General features: G+C 42.7%; 2 protein-coding genes across 2 annotated transcripts in view; both read right to left on the bottom strand.

Annotated features, from left to right (window-relative positions):
* The window catches only part of ENTREP2 (endosomal transmembrane epsin interactor 2), a gene marked incomplete at both ends in the record, with an annotated part of 360,480 nt that overhangs the window by 96,063 nt on the left and 245,762 nt on the right, over nt 1–18,655 (bottom strand). The window contains one exon of the mRNA XM_082648142.1: nt 1,714–1,824. Coding sequence (XP_082504268.1) covers nt 1,714–1,824 — 111 coding nt within the window. The remainder of the gene's footprint in view (nt 1–1,713; nt 1,825–18,655) is intronic.
* NSMCE3 (NSE3 homolog, SMC5-SMC6 complex component) lies at nt 3,837–5,451 on the bottom strand. Its single transcript, XM_082648837.1, has one exon. The coding sequence runs from the start codon at nt 5,389–5,391 to the stop codon at nt 4,570–4,572; it is 822 nt and encodes a 273-aa protein (XP_082504963.1). The 5' UTR covers nt 5,392–5,451; the 3' UTR covers nt 3,837–4,569.

Consider the following 18,655-nt stretch of genomic DNA (forward strand, 5'->3'; position numbering starts at 1 on the left):
AATTAATTATAAAAAAAAAAGCACACCAGGGGAAATTATTGGGGTAACATGATCTTAGGAAGGAAAAGGTCTTTTTATTGGTTCCAAGGTAAGACCACGAAGGAAAACTTTAACAGCTTTGAATACACAAAAATTAAAAATTTTTCTATGTGAAAAATAAAGGGCAAATAACAATCCAGAAATATATCTGACCATATAAGCTGCAAGACTCAAAACCATAATATACAAAGAGCTCTTGCAAATAAATAACTGTTAAATCTAAAAATGGGTAAAGGTCCCAGTCAAATCACAGAAGAAAAAGAAATATAAACGGTGCATATATAAATATATTAAGTATATGTAATATGTAAATAAAAAATTGCATATAATTATATATAATTACATCTTTCCCATCCTTTCATGCAGCATACAGTATAGGGAAACAGGGTCTGAGATTAATACCAGGAGAAGTCAACCTTTCAAGACTGGGCATTTGCCTTTCTTTTGGATCTGGACCTCCAGCCACTTTCACTTCTTGTCACCCCAGTCACTCTGTCTTGGAAAATTGGAATCAGAGAAAAAAATGGCTAATCCTGTGTAGGTTGCCAGATTTTACCATATTCACCACATTTAGTACTTAGGAAAAGAGAGGCTACCAAGTTACGAACAGAAGTTAGCAAGTCGCCCTTTCTGTTGGTGATGGGGCTCCAGGATGTGTCAGTTCTTGGTAGTCCTGGGGAAATACTGCACTACAGCGAGGATACTCTGTGTATATCATATTGGGATGAAATATGATCAGTGTGAGCTCGCCCACACTGAACAGAAAATAACAAGACTAAGCTCTCAGTTTTGGGGACTCAGTAGGTGTTTCAGCACTCACCTTACACTAGACTTGCTGGCCTTGGTAGATGAGGAATGTAAAGGGCAGCAGCTCCCCTTTGAACCCGATGGCATGGCTACAAGAAACGTAGGCACTGCCCTGCTACAGAAAAGCTTCAGGTAGTTCAGCATAGCCCCTGACCTCTCAGAAATCATGGCCACAGGTTGGCAAGTACATGGGCAGCTATGAGGGGCATGGCTCTAAAGGTAGCCTTGTGCCTTCTCTAAGTTAAAGAAACAAACACCAGCACCCCCATACCCAGCAGCCAGGGTCACATCAGGGGTCACACTGCACCTGTACTGAACGTCATGCGACACGCTCTGATTTCTGCACCAGACACATGCATATGTTACCGAAGCAGGAGCCAAGTTATGATAAGGAATGATGGTTACATTCAACAAACCAAAATGACCCCCTACCATGTCCATAGCACACTATCTACGGTTTTCCTAGATTGAAAAGACAGTTCTCTTTTTTAACTGAAAAATAAGAACTAAATTGTTTGGATGCACTCATTATCAAGCTTATATGTATCTCGGCACTTAAAATCGACTTACAAAATTGATTTTTAAAAATTCAGTGGAGACAAAAATCAATGCAACAAATATTAAAATAAAATCGTTACTAAAGACATTTATTTTAAAATAGCATTACACTAATATACTATTAGTAACTGACTTATGAGTAGAACCAGTTTTAATTTAGGAGAATTTAAAAAAGTGAATCAACGTTAATTCCTTAACACTAAAACATCAGAATAAATCCAAGGATACAATAAAATTATTTTTGAAATCACTTTCATTCAAAATCAAAGCCTATGCCCTTTATCAAAAGGTCTGCATTTCATTACTCACCAACTGACAGCCTTCTAGGGAGTTGACTAGCTGAGCGTTCTGACAGGAGAGAATTGAACCAGCCAAATTCAGCATTACACATACTGCAGAGAGCAGCATGAAAAAGGTAATCTGGAAACAAACCAAACAAGAAATTGATTATTCACTTGGAGAGACTCGAAGGAAAAATTATTTGGCTTTCAAAAAGCTTTCAGATGATCCAGTAATTATATGAATAACATTTCTATGTTTTCAAGGAAAGTATTATTAAAATTTCAAATTCATATTACCTTAAATCAAATAAAAAAGGTAAAGTCTCTGAAAAGCCATAGCCAGCAACCATGATTTTATTTGAAATATACTATAAAATATTTTAGAAGCTAAACTTGAAAATACTATGCATTCTACAGTCTCAAAAGTGTTATATAGTCTCAGAAATAACAAGTAATAAATTACTAAAAAGAAATCAAGTGAAAGATGTTTATTAGAATGTCTTTAAGTTTATTTCTTTTAATTTTTGTTATGGAAAATTTCATACATATGCAAAACCAGAGAAAACAGTATAACGCCCCGCATACCCATCTCCCAGCCTGTAAATGTACTCCATATTTATTGAAAAAAATCTTCATGTAAGTGGACCATGCAGTTCAAACCTGTGTTGTTCAAGGGTCAACTGTATATATTATTCATATATTAAACATTATATTGTATTAACTAGACAATGGCACAATAGCCACAAACTCTTGACACCTCTGGGAAGGGTGAAAAGATACAAGGGCTTGATCTGGTCTGTAATGTTTTCCACTTTAAAATTTGAAACAAAATGGAAATCTACTGATGGTAAATTATTAACATCTCTACAAGAAAAGTGTGGGGAAAACATGTGCCTCAGATATAACTGACACTGCATAGTGCATAATGATATTTTCTGCCCCATACAGATGAAAATCCCAGCATTAGAACACCCCAGAGGGGAAAGCGGTCATTGAGTAAGCAGAATGCTTAGCCAGGAGGTAATTCATACACTGAAATAAATGCAAACCAAGAAATGCCTTTAAGGACCAACTATATTCACTGTTAAAATAAATGCAAATTCCAGTTCAACAGAATAAAGTAAAACCCAGTCATCTAACCCATTGCTCCACACCACCACATACCCACCAGATTCTTCTAGATGACTCTAGTCCAGGGTTGATCAATCCACATTTTTCTTTTTTTAAGTATTTACCTCATTTCATGATTAATTTGCAGTACCTTCCCCCCAAACAATCATACTTATTCACCTGCTGAATAATTAACAGTTGAACTTCTGTATATAAACAGCATTTTGCCAGAGGCTATGGAGAAATACAATGAAAGACCACTATACCAGCTTTTCTTCAGGCTCATTTAATCCATACAACTAACTATGATATAATTATTGTTGTTCCCATTTTACACATAAAGAAATTGAGATTAAGGGAGCTTAAAACCTATGCCAAATCACCATGTTGCCATAGCATGAGCCGTAATTTGAATTCAGTCTATCAGACAACCTCGAAACCCCGTATGCTATTCACTACACTACAGAGACCTCTCCAACCTGGGGTAGATCTTACTTTCTGCTCTTACTGTTTACATGGGCTCTACTCACCATAAACCATGAGTTATGTTTTTCCATAAAACCATACAACAGAGTCAGACTAGAATAGTCATATTTTTGAACCAGTAATTCCAATTCGAGGAATGATTTAGAACAAGATAATGAAAGAAAACCTTTAAAAAATTTTTTTAACTGCTCCAGACCAAGAATAAACAAATTTTAAGGAACAAAGTAACAAGTAAAATCCCCCACAGCCCCAGACTGTGCCAAGATCTCTAGGTATACTTCCCTATCTGATTATCACACTACCACACACGACAACATGCATCATCAACCCATTTTACAGGTGAGGAAAGGTCTGTATACAACCTAACCTGCTTAAATTCCTACAGCCAGTTATGCAGAGGGAGGCTCTGATCCCACGTAGTCTGATTCTCAAGTAGGTATGGTTAATCATTAACACTTTTCTGTGACCCACAGAAATATATTTTACATCATGATCCAATATGCACACACACATAAAAATAGAGCAACTTCCACAAAACACTATTTACCTGAATGATACGTGGTAAAAATTTTCTTTTTTTAAGATGCTGTTTTTCAGTAATGAAATCTTCTCATGACTTACGGTTAAAATAAGTGCACAATGCTTACTTGCTTCAAAAATACAGTGTTTATTATAACTATAGTAAAAAAACCAAAAAAAAACAAAACACAAAAAAAAAAACCCAGAAAAAAAAGGAACTAAATGGTCAGCCACACAAAAACTTATCTGGAAAAAATACAATGCATACATTGCTTAGAATGACTCATAACACTTACACACATGGGAAATATGTTTTTAAAATGGCTATGCTAAGATAAATAGAGATATAGGCAGTTACATTTTAGTTTTCAATTTATAGACTTTTATTTTTCCTTACAGAGTTGAGTAGTCCAGAGGCCAGACAAGAGCCACTTCGTTTTATTTCCCTGGTATGAAAGCAACTTACTGACGTGTTCTTTCTTTTAAATGTCTATTTCCATAACATGGTACAAAACTTTCCAATTCGCTTTATAAAGCTAGCAAGATTTTTATACCAACAAAAAAAATACAGACAGTAAGACAAACCAAAACAAATCATCCCCTAATATTTTTATAAATGAAAATTCGGAACCAAAGTGACTTATAATATCACAAGAAGAAAAGATTGCAAACACATCCTAAAACTATTACACACATTTAAGGGTTACAGCAAGATGCTCCCTCCCACCCCCAGCCCTTCCCCAGGGTCTCTCCGAGTCTGTCTCAGGTTTCAAGAGGAAGGGGCTGGGGTCTGGGGTCTGGCCCTGGCCTCCTCCTCCGCCAAAGCCTCACAGTACTGCGCCGGCCAGTCCTTGGGATCCTGATTGTGGACTTTGGCCACGAACTTGAGCACCTTCATCTTGCTGGTCTCCAGGTTGGTGCGCGGGCCCCACTGGAGCTCGTAGTCCACGGGGTCCGTGTGCGGGATGCGCCGGTACTCCAAGTACCGCTGCCGCACGAAGTCCTCGGTGATGAGCTTCTTCGGGTCCCCGAAGATGAGGTGCTTCTTGGTGGGGTGCACCCCGAGGCGCCGCAGGAAGTCCCAGACCTCGGTCTCCTTGATGCTGTTGCCCTTCATGAAGATAAGCCCCAGCACGATCATAAGCAGCCCGGTGGTGGGAGTGCCCTGGTCGCCGCGCATCTCCGCGTCCTCCTCCACCGGCTCCAGTGTGTTGACCAGGATGTAGGTGTTACTCCGGGGCTCCAGCTCCACCAGCCGGTACCCAAACACGTACTCCAGGCGCTCGGCCGCCCGCCGCAGCAGCTCCGGGAGCACGTCCTTGTAGTCCCCGACCACGTGCCGCAGGATGTCGGTACGACGGATCGGGATCTTCCTCTGGTCCTTGATCAGCAGGAACTGCACCAGCTCCGCCACCTTCAGCTCCAGCTGCTTCTGCGACCGCGGCCCCGGCGCGGGGGGAGCCTCGGCCCGCCGGCCGCCCTGCGACGCGGCGCCGCCCGGCCCGCGGGACGTGCTCGGGGCCTCCTCGCCGCCGCTGCCCTGCTCGGCCTGGGTGCCGGCGCGGCCCCGGCTCTTCGGCTTTTGCGACATGTCGCGGCGGCGGGTCCCGCGCTACGCGGACACCCCGTAACTAGCGGCTGAGGGGATGAGGGTCTGCGCGTAGCTCCTCCTGGCCGCCCTGGGCGGGGCCGGAGAGGGCGCGGTTGCGTCACAGAGGCTGCGCGCTGCGTCAGGGGGCTGCGCGCTACGTCATCGAGGCCGCGCCGTGTCTGGGGGTCGGTCTGGTTCGGCTGGCGGTTGCGCGGTGGCGGCGTCTGCGCGCAACCCTGCGGGTCCCAGCCGTGTGTTTTATTAGAATTAAGTGTCGTCCTTACGAAACCCTGAAGATAGAGAACAGGAAGCAAAGGTCCTGAGCGAGTGTGCGGCTCAGCTCAGGACCGCACAGCTCAGACCAGATCCGTAGAAAGTATCGAGAGCTCTGAAATCGCGACTGTTTGTAGGTGGAGGAGACTCCCAGGAAGAACGTGGGAGAAAAATAAGGCTAAGAGCGTGGAAGGGAAGTAAAAGCATTTCTTTCCCCACAAAACTGGGCATAAAAAGGATAAAAGACCCTGAGGACTAGTTTGCCGTCGCCAGCCGCCCCCCCCAACCATTTCCTACCAGTAACTTTCTCTAAAGCCCCTGAGTCTGTTTAGAAAGAATGGTAAAGGCAGCCTTGCCTCGCAAGCAGGGCTTTCCCCATCTTTTCACCATTTTAGCATTGATACTCTGTGCATAATAAACTCCAGCCGGACAGCTGCGTCAAAGCCATCCCAGAAAGCACATTTTAGTTAGGTCCGGTGAGTTTATCTTTTGAAAGCACATGCTCATGGAAATTGCCTGGGCCCACACCACAATTTTTGCAGAAACGGCTAAGAGAACGCTACCAACAGAGAAACGTGCTCTCTCAAGAGATTACCGTTTAATTTTGGGCATCCCTGATCAAGAATTGCAATCATGTGAATCTCTTAAATGTCTTAATATATCAGCCTTAGGACTCAATGAGAAAGAAATGAGAAAGAAAAGAGAACCCAAGGGTATCATCCCTCATAATCTGTGACGTGCACTTTATATAAATAGATACATTTTTAAATTGTGCAACTCTAATAGCCAATGTGAGTCATTCCATTAACTCATACCATTTGCAGTCTGCTGCCATTACTTCCACAGAGCTCAGCAAATGTGTTCCTTTTGTATTAACTTACTTGCAAAGAAGAAACTGAATTTACCTCTCTTTTTTTAAAAAATATATTTTATTTACTTATTTTTGGCTACATTGGGTCTTCGATGTGGTGAGCGGGCTTTCTCTAGTTGCGGTGAGAGGAGGCCACTCTTCATTGTGGTGTGCAGGCTTCTCACTGCAGTGGCTTCTCGTTGCACAGCACGGGCTCTAGGCACGCGGGCTCCAGTAGTTGTGGCACGTGTGCTCATTAGTTGTGGTGCACGGGCTTAGTTGCTCCACGGCATGTGGGATCTTCCCGAACCAGGGCTCAAACCCGTGTACCCTGCATTGGCAGGCGGATTCTTAACCACTGCGCCACCAGGGAAGCCCCCTCATTGTAGTTCTGATTTGCATTTCTCTGATGATTAGTGATGTTATGCATCTTTTCATGTGCCTCTTGGCCATCTGTATGTCTTCTTTGGAGAAATGTCTATTTAGGTCTTCTGTCCATTTTTTGATTGGGTTATTTGTTTTTTTAATACTGAGCTGCATGAGCTGTTTGCATATTTTGGAGATTAATCCTTTGTCCATTGATTCGTTTGCAATTATTTTCTCCCATTCTGAGGGTTGCCTTTTCGTCTTATTTATGGTTTCTTTTGCTGTGCAGAACTTTTAAGGTTCATTAGGTACCATTTGTTTGTTTTTATTTCCATTACTCTAGAAGGTGGATCAAAAAAGATCTTGCTGTGATTTACATCAAGGAGTGTTTTTCCTATGTTTTCCTCTAAGAGTTTTATAGTGTCCGGTCTTACATTTAGGTCTTTTAGTCCATTTTTAGTTTATTTTTGTGTATGGTGTTAGGGAGTGTTCTAATTTCGTTCTTTCACAGGTAGCTGTCCAGTTTTCCCAGCACCACTTATGATGAGACTCTCTTTTCTCCATTGTATATTCTTGTCTCCTTTGTCATAGATTAGTTGACCATAGGTGCATGGGTTTATCTCCGGGCTTTCCATCCTATTCCATTGATCTATGTTTCTGTTTTTGTGCCAGTTCCATACTGTCTTGACTACTGTAGCTTTGTAGTATAGTCTGAAGTCAGGGAGCCTGATTCCTCCAGCTCCTTTTTTTTCTCAAGATCGCTTTGGCTATTTGGGGTCTTCTTCTCCATACAAATTTACACATCCAACATATTAGGACAGCAAAACAAACAAAACTGAGCTAAACTAAGCAAGTGCTGGGGAGGATACAGAACAACTGCTAGTGGGATGTAAACGTCACTCAGATAAACAGTTTGGCAACATCTTACAAAGTTAAAGTTACATTTACATCTGACCCAGCAACCCTACTCCAAGGTATTTCACTGAAAAACATAAAAATTTACATCCATACAAAAACATACACACAAGTGTCTATAGGAGCTTTATTCATAATCACCAAAAGTGGAAATAAAGCAGTATTTTAATGGGCTAAGAGATAAAGCAGCTGTGTTACATCCATACAAATGAATAGCACCCAGCAATAAAAAGGAACACAATTACTTATAGGTACAGCAGCATGGCTGAGTCAAATGCATCATGCTAAACTCATGAAACCAGTCTCAAGAGAGTACGTTTTGCATGAGTCCATGTAGATGACCTTCTGGAAGAGGAAAAACTACAAGAATGGAGAACAGATCATTTGTTTCCAAGGATTAGCAGTGGGGTCAAAGACTTCACCATTGCAATGTGATGATCACGGGGCCCAGGAACAAGTGTCAGGACTGCCAAGCAGTGTGGCGGGTACGCTGTGGGCTGCTGTCACAACCAGGGCCAGTGATCCTTTGGGACGGGAAGTGGTACCCAGCCTGGGGCAAGTGGGGTGGGTACAGGCCAATCGTGGGAGGCCCAGTGCTCAGGGAGCGTAAGCATTCAGTGGAGGGAGTAAACTGGAGTCGGGGTGACCCGGAAAATCTCCAGGACTACAGCAATCCTTGGTGATGGAAGCTGGGGACAGAGCACGTGGCGCTTTCCAAATACAGGGGCTTAGGGCATGAGCTTGCTCACTTGAATATTAAAGGAAATGGTGATCCTGTATGGCTGGAAGACTTAAGACACCAAGATAGTCACATTTACCGAGAAGAAAGAGGTATCTTATTTCAAGGGAAAAGCTAAATATAACCAGTGTAGAAGACCATGTGACAATGTCTTCTTAATTAACTTTTAGAATTCAGCACACTTCTAAAAAGATAGACTTTTCTTTCTGATCACACTAAGCCAATTTTTAATACTTGTTTGATATTTTTTTCCCAAGAGGAAGTTCTATCAAAGGACCTGAGACCGACAGAAAAGAAATTGGCAAATATTCTTTTTTATTTTTAAGTTCATTTGCCAAGAACCCAGCTGTTTAAAGCAGTAGTTCTCTCTAGCTTTCTGTAACTAAATGAGAACATTAAATTTCAAATGTATCTCTCTCCTAAAGCCATACAGGGTACCCTATACTTTCTTCTATACAAAAAATATAGGATGATTACTTGCTCAGACAGAATGAAAATTTGAACAGCCACCTTGTAAAAATTAATAATATATGATTTTCAGCTAACATATAAAAATACTCAAAGTTGAATAAAATAAAAGTCAAGGGACTTCCCTGGTGGTCCAGTGGGTAAGACTCCACGCTCCCAATGCAGGGGGGCCCAGGTTCGATCCCTGGTCGGGGAATTAAATCTCACATGCATGCTACAACTAAGACCTGGTGCAGCCTAAATAAATAAATAAATACTTAAATAAATACATAAAATTTTTTTAAAAAAGAAAATACTTATAAAAACAAGTCAAATAAAATACTTGAATATTTAAATAATCTGAACATACTGATCACTCCCATTACCGTTATCATAAATATCACTTGACAGTGAAAAATTAATATTAATAAGCTGGGTGGTTTGTAGATGAGACATTTAGACACAGATTCTTCCCACTGGTGTTTATAATCCAGCTTTGGGTGAAATATAAATATAGCAAAAAAACATAAAAGGAAGAAATCATATTCAGGGAGAAAACAACTTCCCTATTGCTATAGACTGAACTGTGTCCTCCCAAAATTCTTACGTTGAAGTTCTAACCCCCAATGTGACTGCATCTGAAGATAGGGCTTTCAGGAGGTAAATTAAGGGTAGATGAGTCATAGGGTGAGGTCCTAACCTGGTAGGATTTGTGGCCTTTACACAGAGGGTAAGAGCAAGAGAGTATGGCCTCTCCACGGGCACCCAAGGACAGGCCATGTGGTGACTCGGCCAGAAAGCAGCAAGTCAGGAAGCGGGCTCTCGCCAGAACCTGACCAGAACTTTGAGACAATCCACATCTGTTGTTAAGCCACCCCGTCTGTGGTGTTTTGCCATGGTCGCCCCAGCTGACCAAGACATCTACTAAGGAGTTTTTATTTATCCTATTTTAGAATAACACGTTTGGTTAAATGTCAACTAATGAGTGATAATGTTTTTACATATTTCTGTGACTTTTCTGGGAGACAAACAGTTGAAAATTATGTAAGTTTCTTTCCCCAAGATCCCTGTCTACAGATCACTTCTTTTATATACACTGTAACCTCAACAATTACCACCACCACCCCGAACAAAAATTTGGACCCTCTGATGCTTGTTTAAACACGGGGTGACTTGTTTTGACACTTTTTCTAAACTCACTCCTGGTAAAGGCTGGTCACAGACAAAGCAGAGAACTCTTCAAGTCTCAGCCTCAAAAGCTCAGTGACATTACCTCAGGCAGGTCAGTGTCACTCAAAAAGCATGGTCTGGGGCCCAGCTGTCACCCCTCGCCCACTGGCTGACCCAGTGGGATCACCTCCTTTCTCTCTGACCCCGTGTCCTCTTCAATAACATGGGGATCAGAGCTTTCCTGGGGTCAGTGGGAAGGTGAAAGACACAAACATAAAGCGCCTGGGGCAGTTCCTGGCACAGAGTAGGAAGCGATTTCTAGAATGATTGACAGTGTTACAAGAGCAGAAAATGCACTCGGAGAGTAGTCATGGATTCGAGCCTGGTTCCCAGAGTAATTTCTTTAAAGAATGTCTTCAGCTCTTGTCTCCCAAAGCCTGCTCACATGTTGTGGGACTGTCAACACCGTCACGGTAATTGCCGCCATGGCCCGAGGTCCCCTCCCGCCCTTCCTCACATAGGTAGCATCACACAAAGAGCACAGGCTCCAGACCAGGACTCTCTGGGTCCAAACCTCTGTGCCTCAGTTGACTCACCAATAAAAGCTGTTTGATAGGAATGCCTATCACACAGGATAACGTGAAGAGTTTAAAATGGTACCCATTGAGCCCTCTGTATAGACTGGTACAGGTGGTCCTCTGTGGATGTCCACCTGGCCTCTGCGGGTGACCGAGGTGCAAGGCCCCCCCCCACCCCGCTCGGGTTCCCTCCCAGGTCTTCTCCGTGGAATGCAGGCCCACAAGCCCCAGCTCCTCGTGAAACCTACAGGGCAGACGGCTCAAGAGATCAACCAAAAAAGGAAAACAGAGGCACAGCGTTCTCTCTGAACTGAGAGGGGCCTTGGGGACAGAAATAAGTGGCAAAACAGGAGGTCCCAAAGGCTCCTGACTCCTGCCCTGCTCTCATCTTCCAAGGTAGCCGTGAGACAGAAGGTAAGCTGGCAGCGTCCTGAGAATTCTCACCTGCAAGTCACTCTAGGGAAATCCCTTTGGAATAGAGGCTCATATCGTGCATGTATGAGCTCCACAAAGGAAGAAGGGCCAGGATGGAGGGCCGGGCCAGTGCTTGTGGGGTGGGACCTGCCCGGCTTGCCCAAGGGGACAGTGCTTGAGTTTCTGGGAGGAAAATAAGACCCCGGGGCCTTCGCAGCGGCGGCCTCGGTGTTTTGGTCTCCCCACCCTCTCCTGGGGGTAGAAACCAGGCTGGTGGAGAGCCACAAATTTGTCAGCATGCAGGAGCCCAGGAGCACAGGCCAGAGCATTGCGACAGAGCGCTGCCAGGTGCACCTCCAACAGATACGCTCCCGCGACAGCACAGGTAAACACACAGGACCAGAAAAACTGCGAAACAGCCTGACAACTGACCAGAAAACAGACACCAAGAAACGTAAGCTCCCAGAGCACCATACGGAACCCCAGATCCTAATCAGAACATCAATCCAACACCGGGAGGACTGGAGCTGATACACGGGGAGACAAGAGTCAGAACTGAGGAAGCCAATTACAGGGTGAGAATTAGACCCGCACCGTCATCACACAGCTAATAAACAACTTGGAAAGTGAGGAACCGAGCAGATGTGAGTGACAATCTCAGTAACACCGGGGGTAAAGTGTGAGATCGCCACCTTAACTGTGTGGAGGAAGAAAGAGAGAGGTGATAAAACAACGAACAGGGTCTGGGGGGCACTGGCAGTGTTCTCCCTTCACTCTAGGAACTAGCGTGTCTTCTTGGGAAGGAGAACCAACCTCAAGTTTAGAAGTAACTTTGGTCTCACATCAGTGCTGCTTCTGTTAATTTCAAATAAAAACAACTGTTTAAAACCTAGACAGTGTCATTCCCTAGTAGCTTCTGTCTTTTACCAGCATATGCATCCAGGGATTTCTCAATTTATAGACACTGAATAGGAAAGACTGACCATTTCTGGGTGGTATCAATACAACTCTGTTAATTGCTTTTGCTGTTGTCATTTTCTGTTGTGCTTAGTTTATTAGAAATGTGCATGGGTTTAATATTTTTTAATGTCATCATTAATGTAAAAGGAAGACAATCCACTCAATGTTCCTTCGATAAACATATCTGTTGAACACTGTAAAGCTGTGAGCCAGACGAAGAGCTCGCCCAGCTGCAGGTAAGATCAGGGAAGCTGGCAGATTCGGGAAGACAGAGGCTAATCCAAACGCAATTCATTCTGGAAATGCAAGCGCGATTTAACATTAGGAAATACAGTCCATCACATGCGTAGAGCTGAGGAGAAAAATAACACGAGCATCTCAGGGATGCAGAAAAGCTATGCGATTCAGCATCTGTTCATATGAAAAACACTCAATAAAATAGGAATTGAGGGAAAGGATGAGTCTATCCCAACATGATAGAAGATATATGTACATTTACAACATAACCCTCAGCTCGAAAACCAGCATCTTAATGAACACAGGAGAACGTGAGGCTTTTCTGCTCTAGTCTGCAGCAAGACAAGGGCACCCTCCATGTCCATGACTCTTCAGCACCGAGTTCGAGGGATTCACCCATTATTTAGACAAGAGAAATAAACTGAAGGCATAAAGACTGAGAAAGAAGAGGTTAAATTATCCTTATTTGTAGCTCATGTGCTTATACATGTGGAAAGTCACGAGTCCTTGTGCCAAACAAGCACACACACACACACACACACAAACAGGAAGAAAACTTAGTTTTAAAAAACAGCTTGTAAAATAAATACACAAAATCAATAATGTTCATTCACACCAAAGACAGCAGTTGGAACACATAGCTGAAGACCACATTTACAATAGCAAAATAGGTAAATAAGTACTATCACTGGAGACTTGAAAAGAAATGTCTAAAGCCTGTATAAACAAAACTGTGAAACACTCAGGAAGAAAAAGGAAGTCTGAATAAGTGGAAAGATATGCCATGTTCCTGCACAAGAAGATTCAACATCACATAGATGTCGATTCTCTCAAAGTTAATCTACAAATTCAATATCATATCAATTTAAAAATCACATCATTGTTTCCTAAAGCCAGGCAAATTGATTATACAGTTCATTTAGCAGAACAACCAAGCCAGAATTGCTAATGAAACCTTAGCAAAGCAGAACAACAAGGAAGGCTAACCATACCAGATACTATAGTGTATTATAAAACCTCTATTATCAAAACAGCACAGTGATGGTGTATGGATTCACAGACCAATGGAAGAGAATCTAAATATCCAGAAATAGACCCTTTGTCTATGGAAATCTAGTATATGATAAAGTTGCCATTTAATATCACTGGGGGAGGACTTCCCTGGTGGCTCAGTGGTTAAGAATCCGCCTGCCAGTGCAGGGGACACAGGTTTGAGCCTGGGTCTGGGAAGATCCCACATGCCGCGGAGCAACTAAGCCTGTGCGCCACAACTACTAAGCCTACGTGCCACAACTACTGAAGCCCGCGTGCCTAGAGCCCAGGCTCCCCAACAAGAGAAGCCACCACAATGAGAAGCCCGCACACCGCAAGAAGAGTAGACCCTGTTCGCCCCAACTAGAGAAAGCCCATGAGCAGCAACGCAGACCCAGCACAGCCAAAAATAAATAAATAAAATTTTTTTAAAAATAAAAAGAATTGTTTAAAAAAAATCACTGGGGGAAAAACGGACTTTTTAATAAGTGGTATTGATATAACCAGGTAGCCACATAGAAAAAGAAAAATATACATCTGTTTTGCACAAATTATATCAGGATTAATTCCAAATAGGTCAGAAACTTGAGAGAGGGAGAGATCCCATTTAATACTAGAAGAGAACAAAGAGTTCTTCCCTCTATGACCTACAAATTGAGAAACTGCACTATTACTCACACTCCAAAGCAACAGAGAAAAGACTGATACATTTAACTACATAAAATAAAAATCTTTACATGTCAAAACCCCACCAGAAGTAAATAAAAAAGACAAATGATACATTAGGGAGTAGGGTGTAACTTGCATCACAGACAAAAGCGTAACAGCCCTCCGTATAAAGAGGACAATGCAGCTGTAAGAAGGATAGGAAATATCTCTGTACAGAGACCAACCCCCAGGATATACCTTAAGTTACAAACCAAGGACCAGGACAGTAGGACAGTGCGTGTAGCACGCACATATACAGGCAGTGTGCGGAGAGTGCACATGCTCGCTTATCATTTTTAAATGAAAGCATAGGGACTTCCCTGGTGGTGCAATGGTTAAGACTCTGAGCTCCCAATGCAGGGGGCCCAGTTCAATCCCTGGTCAGGAAACTAGATCCCACATGCATGCTGCAACTAAGAGTTCACATGCCACAATTAAGGAGCCGGCGAGCCACAACTAAAGGAGCCCGCGAAGCCGCAACTAAGGAGCCCACTTGCTGCAACTAAGAAGCCCACTTGCTGCAACCAAGACCCGGTGCAACCAAATAAATAACATAAATAAATAAATATTTAAAAAAACAACAAAAAGCGAAAGCATAAAGCCAAAACCTACGAGTGGTTGCTCTGGGGTGGGGGTGAGGGTGGCAGTGGCGGGGGGCAGGGGCATGGAGACATAGAAACAGAATAAACGGGACAGGGATGACAACTAGAATCCTCCAAAAATCCTTTGTTGTACAGATTTGACTCTGTAACAGTAAATCATAAAATGAAATTCAATCAAAACATCTCTAAAATCAGAACAAAATGAAACAGACCAGTATACTGGGTTGGCAGCTTAACTACAGAGAATGGTTTTAAAAAGACCGTAAAATAAGTAATTTTACTGTATCTCTCTAGGAGTGTACATCCTGAGAGATAATCAAGGGATATGTGGGTGCTACAGCCCATCTGGTCCAGCAAGAAAAGATAAGAGAGAGAGATTTAAGTGACATAACATCCAAATACAAAAAGACAGAGGGACACAGACAGATACAGTTAGAGAAATCGGAACATTGCATAGTTGATGATAAAACAAATCACTGGTATTTATTGGGTGTGTTATTGGCATTGCGGCTATTTAATTTTCTTTCAGAGATACATACATACTTCAGTGTTTTGAATGAAATAATATGATGCTCAGGATTGCTTGAATAATCCAAGGGAGAAACGGTAGGGGATAGTGGGGAAGAATGGCCAGGAGTTGTTGTAGCCGAGTGATGGGTGCACAAAGGTTCAATGCATATTATATTCTTTACCCATGCATATGTTTGTGCATATTATTAATTATGCCTGTGTCTGTGCATAATTATCCACAATTAAACATTTTTAAAAAACATGAAAAATGAAGGTTCAGATCTCAGCTCTGCTAGTTAGTCATGTAGCCAAGTTTTTAGAATGTCCTATGTTTTGGGAACCACAGTTCCTTCATTTTTAAAAGAGGGCTCTTAAATTGAAGTCAGAAGGCAAATTAACAACATAACCAAGGCCCATCATGGAGAAGAACTGAACTAAGGCTAGTTATTTTTTATATTTATATGAACAAAAAACAAATAAATACATAAGTATAATTCTGCCAAATTACTAAGAACATTTTACTTAACACAAAACCAAAGTAAGATTGCAAATGATGCTTTCAAGGGGAAACAAAGAATTGAGCATTTCAGTTTCATAATTACACAAAATAGCAATGCTATAATAGGACTAAATTGATGCCCAAATGTATCTCTCAATTATTGCCAAACTCAAATACCAGATGCAATGCACTAATTCTGAGTAACATCCATAGAACTACATACAGCTATTACCATAAATAATATTAAATTTGTGGGACCACAGATGCTATGCTAAGTCTGATGTGCCTAAAACTTTGCTGACATATTCTGCCCTATTGTTTCATAAAAAACCACAGTAATCAGATTAGGTTAATTATCAAGCCACAGACAAAAGATTCTTCCTTTTAAAATACCCGGGTAAACAGAATAATTTAAAATGAAGAAATATTTTAATAAAAATAGACAGGGACAGACCTCAAAGCATTAAGGAACTAGATCTGTACACTCTTGGGGTTTACATTCAAAGACTCAATCAAATTTAAACTCATCACTTATGCAAAACGGAACACGAATCTCCCATTAAAATTATCATAACTGCTGGCTTGTTAAAACACTCAAGTGTATTACACATACCAGAGGAAAATTCAATATTATATCATTCCAATAATGTTTCTCTTTTAATGCAGAAAACATGGGGTTCGACCATAAAGCAATGGGAGATGCTACAGATTCATGCAAAATTTCCTTTCCTGTTTTAGAGGGCAACCACTCAAGGAGGCAGCAGGTGTCACAGCAGCAAAGTCCAGAACTGCCACACCTGTGACAGGTATGGGATGGCGAGAAGGAGGAGTCCAGCCTGATCCACAGAAAAGACCCGAGGTTGATGTCTGGTGAATAAAGGGGACCAGGCCAGGCGTCCTCCTGTGATGCTGCTGTGGGTGTGGCTTTTTCACCGTGGGAGGGCAAGTAATTTTAAAACCATGTGAACTCACCTCCCAGCTGCCTTCTTTTGAAAACAGGCTCTCGCTGGGTTTATCAATCGCCCACCCAAACCTGGCTCTCACAGTTAGCACATAACTCCTGATTTCAGGTGTAAATTTTCATAGTTTCCAGACAGCTGTTCATACATTGATGGCAAGTTCTCCACACACTTGGAGTAATGATGCCTTCCTGTCAGTTGGCTCAGTGTGAGAGATGCAAACCAGCAAAGATTAGGGGGAAACCAGTGTCTGGATGCTCGCTCCACACATCTACTGTCACACAGCCCTTTCCTCTGCAAAACTGATACCAAGAGAAGCCAATTTGCTAAGAATCACAGGTAAAATTAAAACCTAAAATTTAACCATATGCCCCCTAAAATACCTATTCTATTTTTTGTTAAAGCTATGAAAAATAATTATTCCTCACTTCTACATTCGAGCTGCATCCTCAAACTGAGGGAGAATCCTGCAGGAAGGTGCTAGAGTGTAAGCAGCTTTGGGCAAGAAAGAGCTCTCTGCAGGAGGCCCCTTTGTCTTGTCACCAGCCTTAAACCAGGCACCCCCAGGCTCTACTCATCTCCGGCCCAAGCACACCTTTCAAATCTTGGTAACCTGTCGGTTCTTCCCGTAGATCAAAGACGTAGAAATGAAGAATAAGTAATTAACCGATGACCAGATCTCTTCCCTAGCTTCCCCTTCAGTAATCACGTGAACAGAACAAACTGTGTGAACAGGATAGCATCACTGCACACAGTGGGGAGGGTGATGGGTCTGACGCCCCCCCCCATGTCTACGATTAACTGAGATTACTTCCTTTTTTCCCTTTAAAACTTGCATGGCCGAGCAGAATCTTCGGAGGTGGTTTTGGGGGACACTGAGTCCACCATCTCCCCAGATTGCCAGCATTCTGATTAAAGACAACTTTCCGTTCTACCAACACCTGCCCCTCTTGAGTATTGACTTTTGAGTGGTGAGCAGCTGGACCTTATTCAGTAACAAGAGAGCTTCTCATTGCTCCCATGGTCACTGAACATATCTGAAAACAGTAACAGCAGCCTCCTTTCTTTTCCTTTCACATGAATGGAAAGAGGAGGTTGTGTGGGGGTTTTCCACACCCGCAACCAGTTCTCCAACTCTCAGACGCCAACTGGGTGTCCCACAATTCCAGTCAATTCTGACACTAACGAACCAGAGTTCGTGCGAGCTCCAGGGTTCAGGGCTCAGCCCCACACCACTGCCCCCACCTCGGAAGTTAGTCCTGAGACCTGGGGCCACCTGTACTTCTGGCTCCAAATCAGGGGTTCCCATAACCCCTGCTGAGGTTCAGTAATTTGCTAGAATGGCTCACAAAACCAGGAAAACAATGCCTCCTGCTTTATTATAAAGGATACAGCTCAGAACAGCGAAATGGAAGAAACACATGACAAGGTGTGGAGGGCCTTGGTGGGCGGCACAGAGCTTCCATGCCCTCTGTGGGTGCGCCACCCTCCCAACACTGCCACGTGTTGACCAACCCCATTATTTAGGTTTTTTTTAATGGAGGCATGATTGATTAAATCACTGGCCATTGGTGACTGAACTCAATCTCCAGCCCCTCTGCTGTCCCAGGAGGCTGGGGTCTGGGGCTGAAAGTTCCAATCCTCTAATAATAGCTTGGTCTTTCTGGGACAGCCCCCATCCTGAAGCTGTTTAGAGGACCTCAGCCAAGAGTCATCTCATTAGCAGACAGAAGTCACTCATCACTCAGGAGACTGGAAAGGTTTTACTCAGTGCCAGGCACAGTGAACAAAGAACAAATGCATATATTTATTATACTGCACAGGTCTCCCAAGTTGTTTCAACCCTCAGGTTTCTCCTTAGAGACTAGTGGAGAGAGACTAGTAGAAAATCTGGGCCAAACCCTCCTTCAAAGCACTAACTAGTTTTTTTAAACAAGAAGCTCAGACAGCTCTAGTCTCCTCTGCAGTAAGACAAGGATGTTTAGGTTGAGTGAATTACAAGATC

The sequence above is a fragment of the Grampus griseus genome (genome assembly GCF_964374135.1).
Source record: "Grampus griseus genome assembly, chromosome: 2".
NCBI classification, from domain to species: Eukaryota; Metazoa; Chordata; class Mammalia; order Artiodactyla; family Delphinidae; genus Grampus; species Grampus griseus.

Excerpts from the sequence above, each read along its gene's own strand:
- NSMCE3 (XM_082648837.1), bottom strand. The coding sequence starts at position 5,391 with ATGTCGCAAAAGCCGAAGAGCCGGGGCCGCGCCGGCACCCAGGCCGAG.